Source organism: Conger conger, chromosome 5, assembly GCF_963514075.1.
Source record: "Conger conger chromosome 5, fConCon1.1, whole genome shotgun sequence".
NCBI lineage: Eukaryota > Metazoa > Chordata > Actinopteri > Anguilliformes > Congridae > Conger > Conger conger.
This window is the reverse complement of record NC_083764.1, coordinates 2,669,720-2,682,219: the sequence shown is the minus strand read 5'-3', so window position 1 is coordinate 2,682,219 and position 12,500 is coordinate 2,669,720. Positions and strand designations below refer to the sequence as shown.

At 46.8% G+C, this 12,500-nt stretch overlaps 2 protein-coding genes across 2 annotated transcripts in view; both read left to right on the top strand.

Moving 5' to 3' along the window:
* rsph3 (radial spoke head 3) overlaps nucleotides 1–6,189 on the top strand; it is an 11,964-nt gene extending 5,775 nt beyond the window's left edge. Inside the window, exons 5-8 of the mRNA XM_061243695.1 lie at nucleotides 1,749–1,952; nucleotides 3,875–4,037; nucleotides 4,518–4,604; nucleotides 6,061–6,189. Coding sequence (XP_061099679.1) covers nucleotides 1,749–1,952; nucleotides 3,875–4,037; nucleotides 4,518–4,604; nucleotides 6,061–6,137 — 531 coding nt within the window. The 3' untranslated portion in view covers nucleotides 6,138–6,189. The remainder of the gene's footprint in view (nucleotides 1–1,748; nucleotides 1,953–3,874; nucleotides 4,038–4,517; nucleotides 4,605–6,060) is intronic.
* Nucleotides 6,190–10,068: 3,879 nt separating this feature from the next.
* The window catches only part of ezrb (ezrin b), a 30,024-nt gene continuing 27,592 nt past the window's right edge, over nucleotides 10,069–12,500 (top strand). The window contains exons 1-2 of the mRNA XM_061241499.1: nucleotides 10,069–10,333; nucleotides 11,405–11,502. Of these exons, the coding sequence (XP_061097483.1) occupies nucleotides 11,491–11,502 (12 nt within the window). The 5' untranslated portion in view covers nucleotides 10,069–10,333; nucleotides 11,405–11,490. The remainder of the gene's footprint in view (nucleotides 10,334–11,404; nucleotides 11,503–12,500) is intronic.

The following is a 12,500-nucleotide window of genomic DNA, read 5'->3' as shown; positions in this document are numbered from 1 at the left end:
GTCTGCGGACAGATTAGCATTTAGCATCTGCATTTAGCCAGTGGTCAGATTAGTCTTTTTCTGAGCCTTTTTGGGGGGAATGTAAACAAACCTCAGCTGGACTTGCCATCAACGCAGAACTTTAAACACAGAACTTTGCCCAACGCAGTTCTGTCAGTAGACGCAGTCCTGTCAGTAGACGCAGTCCTGTCAGTAGACGCAGTCCTGTCAGTAGACACTGTCGCTGTAGTAAGAATCAGCCTCTACGGAAGGTGCTTTCCGCAGGGCTGGATGTGAGAGATCAGGTCAGGCACATCGTAGAGCTGTGTGTTTCAGCACTCAGGGAGAGGACGGTTAGGGGCGTCTTATGTAACGTAGTAATGTAGTTATAACACACATAAGCTCTCTCATGTCATAATGGACTCTGATTGTGTCGTCCTGTTGGATGCAGTCAACGCTACAGTAAAATGAGAATGATGTGGTGTGATATAACCTCTGAACTGAACACCGAGTGTCGTCATGGCAACGAGCGAATGTACCCTCGTCACCTCAGCTTTGATGCGGACGGACGCGGAACGCGGGACCTAGAACGCGGAACGCGGAACCTGAAATGCGGAATGCAGAACGGCAGGCCTGGACACGGGATGGATGTCACCGCAACAAAATGCAAACGATGAACGAGTTGGGCTGTTGATCCACTCAATCGCTTTTCAAAACTCTGAAGGACTGATCATGGAACAATAAAAACATTGTCACATAATGTGTCTGATGCAGAAACAGAAGAACGGACAAGTGTTGTGAAGTTCCTTTGGTCTTTGAATTCTTCTGCTCGTGGTGAGAAGGCTTCAGTCAGGCTCAGGGCACGGGGTGTCGGCGTAAGGGTACGGTCCATCATCCATGCACATACGCACGGTCCAGAAGAGCCTTTCGAACCCTGGGCCGGTCTGTGAGAGGTTCATGGTTCAGGAAGTGGAGGAGCCCTTGGCCTCAGTGACGTAAGGCTCCGTGCTCATGTCTGAAGCACAGAAGATCCCATAATCACCTGCTTTGGCGCAATGTGATCACATGTCTACATCTCTGCATTATGACAAGCTCCACCTACCCCCCTACCAATCACACCTACCCCCCATCTCCACCTACCCCCCTACCAATCACACCTACCCCCCATCTCCACCTACCCCCCTACCAATCACACCTACCCCCCATCTCCACCTACCCCCCTACCAATCACACCTACCCCCCATCTCCACCTACCCCCCTACCAATCACACCTACCCCCCATCTCCACCTACCCCCCTACCAATCACACCTACCCCCCATCTCCACCTACCCCCCTACCAATCACACCTACGCCCCCATCTCCACCTACCCCCCTACCAATCACACCTACCCCCCATCTCCACCTACCCCCCCACCGATCATACCTACCCCCCATCTCCACCTACCCCCCTACCAATCACACCTACCCCCCATCTCCACCTACCCCCCCCCCCCCCCACCACTGTCCTTCAAACCCTGTGTACAGCCCCCTCTTTTCTTGCCAGACTGTGGTTCTTCTTCTATGGTCCAGCTGTCCTCTCCCAGGCATTGTGAGAGTGTTTAGTCTCGGGCCCTGCCAGGTTTGGGGGGAGGTGGTTAGTCTGGAGGTGGTCTGATGGCGGTGGTCGGTGGTCTGATGGCGGTGTCTGATAGCGGTGTCTGATAGCGGTGTCTGATGGCGGTGTCTGTCGGCCGTTGGGGTTGACGTACGCCTCCCCGCCCGTTCGCAGCTGTTTGACTTTGACCTGGAGGTGCGTCCCCTGCTGGAGACGCTGGTGGGGAAGACGGTGGAGCAGTCCCTGCTGGAGGTGATGGAGGAAGAGGAGCTGGCCAGCCTGAGGAAGCAGCAGCGTGCCTACGAGGAGCTGCACGCCCTGGAGCTGGTGGAGGTGCAGAGGCTGGAGGAGCGGGAGCGGCGCCACCGCCAGGAGAAGGTCGGTACTGCGCCCGGCCGGCCAATCAGGGCACTGCATCACATCTTTACACTAATCACATCTTTACATCACATCTTTATTTACACTATATCACATCTTTATTTAAACTACATCACATCTTTACACTACAGCACATCTTTAATTAAACTACATCACATCTTTACACTACATCACATCTTTATTTAAACTACATCACATCTTTACACTACAGCACATCTTTAATTAAACTACATCACATCTTTACACTACATCACATCTTTATTTACACTACATCACATCTTTACACTACATCACATCTTTACACTACATCACATCTTTATTTACACTACATCACATCTTTACACTACATCACATCTTTACACTACATCACATCTTTAATTAAACTACATCACATCTTTATTTACACTACATCACATCTTTATTTACCCTACATCACATCTTTACACTACATCACATCTTTAATTAAACTACATCACATCTTCACACTAATCACATCTTTAATTATACTACATTATATCTTTATTTACATTACATCACATCTTTATTTATACTACATCACATCTTTATTTACACTACATTCTTTTTTTATATTACACAACATTCAATTTGTACTTTACATAACATTATATTTTTATATTACTCTACATTACATTTTTACTTTGCATAACATTAGTTTATATTACACTACATAACATTTTTATATTACACTACATTACAGTTATTTGGCTGACGCTTTTATCCAGAGCAACAGTTGATTGATAGACTAAGCAGGGGCCAATCCGCCCTGGAGCAATGTGGGGTTAAGGGCCTTGCTTGACTGGGACATGGAACGTTGGCAGTTCAAGCCCACATTGGTGTTTAGCTTCGATAAGATCCGCACAGCTGTTGGGCCCTTGAGCAAGGCCCTTGATCTTACAGTGCTCCTGGGGGATTGGCCCCTGCATAGTCTAATCACCTGTAAGGATAAAGAATGAGTCCTTTGACTCAGAATGCGTGTAGGTTTGGTCACGCTGCTCTGCTGCCTTGGGCCCCTGGAGGTGGTGAGGTCAGAGGGAGAGGGAAAGCTGAGGGAGAGAGGAGGCAGTGGAGCGGTGGAGCTACAGGAGAAGAAGAGGAGAGTAGGGTCGCGCTCAGAGCAGGAAGGGGAAGTGATGTACGTGTCTGCTCACGGCCAATCAGAGCACTTCCTCAGAGGTCAGAGGTCACTACTGTCAGCAGAGCCCTGGAGAAAGGTTAGTAGCAGGTGAAGATTTCAGGGGTAGCGTGTTATGGAGTTAGAGCAGGCCTATTCTCTTCAGCCAATCAATGACTTCAATTCATCACTGGTGCTGAAACACACCAAAAACCAGCAGACACCGTGGCCCTCCTGTAGTGGAGCACCTGCTCGGGCCTGCCACTTAAACTCCATTTCCCAGAGTGCAGTGCAGCCCAGTTGTGAGTGAGACTGCACACAGCTCAGCAGCACTGCTGGGTTCTATGGGTGTGTTGGGTTATTGTCTCTCAGCGCCAGAGTGCATTCTGGGAGCTCTCCGGGCCTCTGGAAAATCAGCTCTCGCACAGAGCACTGAACGCCCGGGCCGAAGACCCTGTTTATCCCAGCGACAGGCGTCTGAAGAGGTTATTTCTGCTCATAACTGAAATGGAGCAGATTGACAGAGTGATGTAGGAACCCTGTGTTCATCACCACTCAGAGGTGTTTTAGAGAGCCATTTCTCAGCAGATCCACTTAACTTCGACACGCCTGTCAGGCATGTAGTTAATGGTAATAATCATTTTCTGTTATTATATAGCACTTTTCACTGGTCACTCAAAGCACTCTCTCTCCCCCTCTTTCCCCCCATCTCCCCCTCACTCCCTCCCCCCCATCTCCCTCTCTCTCCCTCTCTCCCCCTCTCTCTCCCCCTCTCCCCCCCCCCCCACAGGAGCGTCGGCTGAGGCAGCAGAGGGAGGTTCTGCAGAAGGAGAGAGAGACGGTGGAGAAGATGGCGGCCCGTGCGTTCGCTCAGCAGTACCTGGTGGACCTGCTCCCGTCCGTCTACACCACGCTGAGGGATCATGGGTACTTCTACGACCCCGTGGAGAGAGGTCAGCCCCGCCTCTTTCCCCAAAACCAACGAGAGGTCAAAGGTCGTACAGGATGTGATGTTTTCCGTCTGTTCCCAGACTCCAGTTCTTAAGCAGCGTATAGCCGTATAAGGTGCATGACTGGGGCAGCCTGTAGCCTAGTGGCTAAGGTGCATGACTGGGGCAGCCTGTAGCCTAGTGGCTAAGGTGCATGACTGGGGCAGCCTGTAGCCTAGTGGCTAAGGTGCATGACTGGGGCAGCCTGTAGCCTAGTGGCTAAGGTGCATGACTGGGATCCGGAAGGTTGGCGGTTCAAGCCCTAGTGTCGCCACGATAAGATCTGTGCAGCCGTTGGGCCCTTGAGCGAGGCCCTTAAACCCACATTGCTCCAGGGGGGGATTGGTCCCTGCTTAGTCTAATCAACTGTAAGTGGCTTTGGATAAAAGCCTTGGCTATATAACACATGACTAAAGACTCCGGGCGTCTCTCTCTGATCCGCAGACGTGGAGACGGGCTTCCTTCCCTGGGTGATGACACAGGTCACCGGGAACTTGGAGAAGCGGGGCGTGGCCAGAGCTGTGATGGACAGTAAGTGCTCACCACGGAAACCGCATACTAGCGTACTACTCATACTACTCATACTAGCATACTACTCATACTAAATCTCGGGCTGTTTGTCATTGAAACGTAGCACGAGTTGTATGCTAAGTGTGTGGTTTCGAACACAGCCTGTGTCTAATTCATTATCTCCAAGATTCAGTTTTCTCCCTGATGACTGCAGATGTTTACAGATAAAGGACTGTGTTTCACATGAAGGACTACAGTGTCTCGTGTTTCTTGAGTGTGGGTGGTTTCACGAGAATTCAGTTTTATCAAGACTTTATAATCAGACAGGAAAAGCCCAGAGATATTCTCCCAGCTGACTGGTGTTATAAAATCTTTATTTCTGTCAGCAGGAAGTGGATGCTCGTTAGTCAGTGAGCTGATTTCAATTACCTCTTTTTCCCCAGATCAGTGCTGCCATCTAGTGGTGTAAGACTTTGCAGCAGTGAAGCACATTTACTGTCCTCCAATGTAATGACCAGAGTGGTGTTTATTTAGAGCAGAGATGTTCTGTCCTCATCATGACAACACTAACAATCATCAGACACACCGTGACAACACTAACAATCCTCAGATACACTGTGACAACACTAACAATCATCAGATACATTGTGACTGCACTAACAATCATCAGATACACTGTGACAACACTAACAATCATCAGACACACCGTGACAACACTAACAATCATCAGACACACCGTGACAACACTAACAATCATCAGACACACCGTGACAACACTAACAATCATCAGACACACCGTGACAACACTAACAATCATCAGACACACCGTGACAACACTAACAATCATCAGACACACCGTGACAACACTAACAATCATCAGACACATTGTGACAGCACTAACAATCATCAGACACACCGTGACAGCACTAACAATCATCAGACACACCGTGACAACACTAAAATTCATCAGGTACAGGACAGGGGCACCAGTTCTGGTCCGAGAGAGATGCAAGGTCTGCTGGTTTTACCCGTGAATTCAGGAACCAATTCAGACTCAAGAAACCAAGAAAGGGGAGTGTGCAGTGTGCAGTTCAGTGTAGTGCAGTGTGCAGTTCAGTGTAGTGCAGTGTGCAGTTCAGTGTAGTGCAGTGTGCAGTTCAGTGTAGTGCAGTGTGCAGTTCAGCGTAGTGCAGTGTGCAGTTCAGCGTAGTGCAGTGTCATTACAGTGTGCACCTGACTGGGCAGCCTATAGCCTGGCGGCTAAGGTACATGACTGGGACCTGGAAGGGTGGTGGTTCAAGCCCCAGTGTAGCCACGATAAGATCAGTGCAGCTGTTGGGCCCTTGAGCAAGGCTCTTAACCCCACATGGGGATTAGCCCGTGCTCAGTCTAATCAACTCTGAGTTGCTCTGGATAAAAGTATCAGCTAAATGACTGTGATGTGATGTAATGACTGTTCCTCTCCCTTCTCTCCTAGTGCTCATACGCCATGTCACGCAGCGCAAGTCTCAGTTCTACCAGCAGATGGCGGCAGAGTCCTCCGAGCCCAGCTGAGCGAGCCTACCGATCCCCCAGCCTCCTGTTTAATAAACACGTTTATAGCTGACAGGCTGTGGGTCTCACTGTCCAGGGTCCCTTTACTCCTGCCACTCTGTCGCGGGACAGATCTCTGAACGGGAAGCCGCTGTGGCTTCTCCACTAAGTGTGTGAGAGACAGTGGCGTAATCTGTCCCTGATTCGTACACAAAGTATTACTGTATTGTCCTAATAACACAATAACTTAAAGAAAATCGGCAGACGGGGAGATACTAGCTGATGAAGTGACTGACTGCGACTACATGCACATGTGGAGAAACGTTTTGACGTTCATGATTTTTACCGCATTGTTACCTTTGACTTATGTCAGAAGGAGGGGGGGGGCTGAAACAGCAGTACCGGAGCCGGCCACAGTGGCGCTGGTGAGCACCGTCTCTCGGCACGACCAGGAAATGCGCTCCAGAAGCTAAGCCTGGGTTTGGGCGCTTGGATCAGACGCAGTAAATGAAACACCGGTCACCAGGATGGTCTGAACTCTGTTGACTCTAAAAGCCGACCGGGCTACTTTCAGACCCTCTCTGAGGGGACTCTGGGCACTCCGTCGGCTGAAAATCTCACAGCATCTCCACGCTGTTCTCGTGATTCAGCCACTCACACAGCTGCAGCTCCTTAAAGTGATGAGGGCAGTGGCCGCGTATGACGGCGATGTCACCGCTTCGTATTTTCACGGTGACAATGTGGCACCTGGGGTCTATTTCACTAAGCAGGATTACTGCTCCCCTGGAGCAATGCAGGGTTAAGGGCCTTGCTCAAGGGCCCAACGGCTGTGCGGAGCTTATGGTGGCTACGACGGGATTCGAACCACCGACCCTGCGTGTCTCAGTCATGTACCTTAACCACTACTCAGTGCAGTTATCCAGCTAACTCAGTAAACCTGCTTTGCGGGTTTTACTCAGTGCAGTTATCCAGCTAACTCAGTCATCCTGCTCTGTGGGTTTCACTCAGTGCAGTTATCCAGCTAACTCAGTAATCCTGCTTTGTGGGTTTTACTCAGTGCAGTTATCCAGCTAACTCAGTCATCCTGCTCTGTGGGTTTTACTCAGTGCAGTTATCCAGCTAACTCAGTAATCCTGCTTTGTGATATACCCCCCTTATCAGTTTCAAGTCACAAGTTGCAAGTGTCTCGACTTAGACGTACTAATAATGACTTTCAGGCACAAGGTGCTGTACAGATTAGTAAGATAGTAAAGGCAATAAAGATAACGAGTGTGTAGCCGGCAGCCTCCAGAGAGAGTGCAGTATTTCACAGGGCCGTGAGAAATGCACATGGCACAGCTATGCTGGCTACTCTTACACTTACACATCACACAGCCTTGCTAATGGAGCACAGAGTGCAGGGCAGTCTGATCTGCCCTCCCCACTACTGTCTGCTCAATCGCCCCAGACCTCCTGCAGGATGACACTACTCACAGAATAAAAGTCTGAGGAGTGGAGGGTAAACAGGAGGGGGGGGACCCAGGACTGACCCCTGAGGAACCCCAGTCTTCCTAAGCTACTCTACAGTAGGGCAGTGTGGAGACTCAGTCATACACACGCACATTGACGAGACTCAGTCATACACACGCACACACAGTGAGGAGACTCAGACATACACACACACAGTGAGGAGACTCAGTCATACACACAGTGACGAGACTCAGTCATACACACGCACAGTGTGTAAAAAACGAAAATCCGAAACCCAATTATAACATCGCCTGCCATACAAGGAAAGCCCAACTTTATACCTCACACATCCAAAATAAGGGATAACATGTCTGCAACACTTCTAAACAATGTTACATAAAAATGTAAATAATAGTACAAATACAAGATCAGGTAAAAGTAGGCGGCAAATTTATAATTATATATATTTATATCATCATTTTTTCTAGAAAAAAAAGGTTTCAGGGGAAGGATTAAATGCAGGCTGGCTTTTCACGAAGGCACAATTCTGCACAATAATGTGACAAACGCGAGTCAAACCCGGAAGCTCTGCTTATGTCCGGGAGCCATCCTGTGAAGGCGAAAGGTGGGGTAGCACCTGAACACACCCGCTCCTCCATTACTGTTACCGCTTCTGTCTGCGTGTTACTGTGTCTGTCAGATGACGTAATTTGCATTTTCCAAAGCAAATGGGGCGATGTTGTCCCAGAAACGATACCATTACGGACGCACTTCTGCAAATGAGTCCAGAAACAAGACTGCTAAAGGAGTCTGAGGGTAACAGGGCATACCATGCACAGTTTTATAATGCGTGAACATTGTTCTTAGTAGCTTATTACAAATATCCTGACAAGCCTAGCCGAAAATGAGGTTTTGCATTTACTGCATCCGTGTTTAAGATCGCTTCAGATAAACATCCAGATCTGAACTGTGAAAGTAAACTTTGAAAGACTAATTAAGGTTCAAGCCTAAATATAGTTTATTCGCACACTTCCTAACATTCGGTTACTCTTAAGTCACCATACGGTCAGCGAGCGCCTGACTCGGTACACTCAACTCTGTCTCCCTCGACCTGTTGCTCGCAGGTTAATATCGCACTGGTGGAAATTACCCTAAATATATACGGTTCTATTTTAGTCCTACTCAGCCATTGGTCAGTTTCCAGTTATGAAACCTCCCCACTGAGTTCACAGTTCCGCCGGGGTTTGGACCATGGGCGTGCGCGAGCGAAGCACGCCGGTGACTGAAACTTCATTGAAGCGCTCCTCCCAGCGCCTCAAATAGAATTCAAAATATTAAAATTGAGGTCACAATCTTTTCCTGGACAATGTATGCGATTACAACCAAGGTCTTGCACAGAATTTATCTTTACATGATCATAGATTACTGGTGTAACACAGAGTTGAGTTCTGTGCAAAAACTCAATTCTTATTTATTTATAAAAAAAAAAAATTTGTAATCACTCGGCATACGAGTGGAGGCTCCTGTGGTCATGAATTAATACATGCATCCAGCTATCTGTGAGAATGGTCCAGGGTTACTGTGTTAGCGGGATAACTGTGCTGAGTAAAATCAGAAGCTCTGTTTAATTCAGTCCAGATTTGAGAGGGTTCCGGTTTTTACCCAGTACAGACCCCAGACTGAGCGTTGTGTGCATTAAGACTACTGTCCATTGGCATTATTCGGGCATCCCGCTTTGCGCCAGCGTGGTTAAAGATGATGGGTCAGTGTGTCTCCTAGTGTTTCTTAAGAACCTGTTGCAATTCTGAGCCCAGAGAATATCATTTAAAGGTTAACTCCCTAACCTCACCTATCCCTTTGACGATTAACTCACTGTTTTGACCACAGAAAATAACAGAAATGACCAGTTACAGCAGGCAGAAAAATCTGAATAAATGTGTTTCCATATTCAACAGAACAGCAAGTGCATAGAGGTCCATTTTCCACTTGCAAATGTGTGTGCAAATTCAACAGTGTTACTATGGACAGTGCGTATAAACAAACGTACTATCGCACTGGGCTCCACTAGCTGACAGGCTGTTGGTTAGGTACGCTACAAGCGAGGCTATTGGGTAACTTGGTCCTACACATGTCATTCATTAAACAACGGTCATGTTTATTTCGCAGTTTTGCTATTGTCAATAGCCTTTCCTTTGGTCTAGCTTGTCTAAGACATTCAATCTGAAACAAATAATAAAAAAAGTACCCACTTCTGATAATTATCTGAAGACACATCAGAATAATTAATTTAAATTGTTAATTTTGTGTTAATTACTTGCATTAAACGGATGATGCATCATAACACATTTAAATAAAAAAGGTGTAGTTAATTAAATGTAATGTCCCTTGTTGTAACCTTGTTGGAAGCGATATTCGCCCCCTCTTCCTCGCGCCTAGATTATCCATAAACGGGCGTCATATTTTGCCATTAATGTTTATTGTGTCTCCTGCAGTGGAAAAATATGATCTAAAACAGTTGCTAATATGTTGCTAATACGTTGCTAATTTTCAAACGCGGGTCCCGGGCAGGAGTCGCTGTCGTCAGCGTCACACCCGGCTCCTGCCGGCGATGACAAACGGGAAGCCGCGGCGCGGAGGCTGTGGGCCGTGGAAATGCAACAGAGAGCGCGCAAAGCGAAGGTCAGCCATATTGCGCGACTTCAGCAGACTGAGGGGAGTTTCCGCGGCTGCTCATCCACACCAACGCCGCTAAAATCACACCTGCCCTGGTAAGACGAACCGGAAAAGTTTAGCCCATGAAATGCTGAATGCTGTTTGTGTTAACCTTAGGGCGCACTCTATAACGGGGTTCCGGCGAACGCCTTTGCTTTGCACTTGTTGTGAGATTTAGGATCTAAAAAAGAAAACCTCTCAACAGGTGTTCCCTGGATTAGCCTACTGAGGGATGTGGCTCGCGGGCTAAGCCAGCCGACTAGAATGACTTGAATGTTTGTTTGTTTATTTAGGAAATAAATAAAACAACGAACTCGATCGCCAGATTTAGGGTTTTTAATTTAAAAAAGGCAGGGTTTGTGCTCGACTAATGTGGCAGAGAGAGGGAGCGTCCAGATCAACTGGTGAAGTTTGCAATCAGGTTTGGACAGTAGAAGAGATGCGTGCCTGTTCTATTGCTAGCTAGGTATTGATTCAAAGTGGAAAAATCCGATGGCCTCTTGCATTTCATTGTGTGATACATTTTTTCCTGTTAGTCATAGCAGAAGCAAACCACAAAGTTGAATTTATCGAGTCCTCTTGAAAATAAATTTGTCGTGTCCTCTTGAAAATAAATTAACTGGGAACAAACAAACAAGGTAAATTCATGAAATCACCTGGCGAGTTAGTTTCCAGTGTTACGGAAGATAACTAGCCAGCTAAAGAAAAGAGAGAAAAAAAGAAGCATTTTGGAAATATTAGGCTGCTCTCTCTTGAAGATGGAATTAATAAAGTGCAGTGTTTACGGTTATTTCTCAGTGTTCACGATCAGTCACTGCTGCTGCGTGCCATGGGACTGAGCGGAATTTGTTCGTTTAGTATATTTTCCCTTAACATCAGTTATACCAGCCTTGCTACGGTTCTGCGGCGAGGTTTGCTTAGGAGGGTGGAGACAGACCGACTTTTAAAAACTAATATTACCCGGACTCTCTGGGTGAGGCCGCGGCGTGATTAATCAGGTATCTTATAATGATTCATAGGTACTCCCGGAATCCGAAAGAGCTAATTCACACACAGACGCGTAAAGAAGGTGTAGCTGCTGGCCCTCGCCAAGGTGTGTGAAACTCGTTCCTCTTCTTTTCTCTAAGCGGAAGGTGGTGGCGACAGACTTCTGCCTGAAGTATCGCACGGCAGTTTTCCAGACCTTTGCTACGACTTTGAAAACGGACCCAAAATGCCCAAACCGGTAAGTATATGTTACTTATTGTAAATATACGTACGTGCTTATATGTGCGCCTATTTTACTGTATGGTGCGTCTAATCCCGAAATGCCAGTGGCTACAGCGAAACGGTAGTTTAGATGTTGTGGTAATCATACAGGAAGGATCTCATTCCTGGTTTAGAACATGGAAACTTGTGCCTAAAAAGTTTAGATTTCTGAGTAATATCTTTATTTATTATTCAAAATGGTGATCAATTTAGCATTCCACTCATTGGATAGTACTCTTTTAACGTGTGTTTTCGCTACTAGTAGATAGGAGAGACGGTATTTTCTTTAAAAAATGTATGGTAGTGTGTTTATTATGGAAATGTCTGGGCCCAAAAACCCGTTTGCTTGGGTTTTCCCCGTGTTTGGAATTGTCATCCAGTGTCACCCTAACTTTTCAGACACAAGCTCACCTTGTTTTAAAGGCAAGAAGATTATAACATTGTGGCTAATAAGTAATAATGTCACTCATTGTATATTTATGATTTCATGACTGATTTGTGGTTGAGTGTATGTAGTCTACAGACATACACACAGGAAGTTTATTACAAAGTTTAGGGCCCGTGTTTGAAAGAGGTCTTGTTTGCTGAATTGTAAAATGACTCTATTGCTAAGCTGTACATACCTTCCCCATTATAAACAATGTGATATAGGCGGTATTTCAAAGAACGGATCATTATTTTTACTAAGCTCTGTTGAGCAATGAGTGTTGTGACTCACTCTGACAGCATTCCTTTCAATTCAGAGTCACTATTTACATGATATAAAATTGCCAGTTAAAAACGCTGGTGTGGTCAGGGATGCAGTGTTCTCAGACAGGCATGTCCATATACCGTTACAGTTTGGCCATTATTTTGAAATGAAGTATTTTGGTCTGTGGTACTCAGTTAACATTCTGTCGTGAGTCAGGATGGCCTAACTGTCTATAACGAGGTTTGAGTTTGATTTCGGCGTTTGTGGTGTTATGCCCGTTGCCA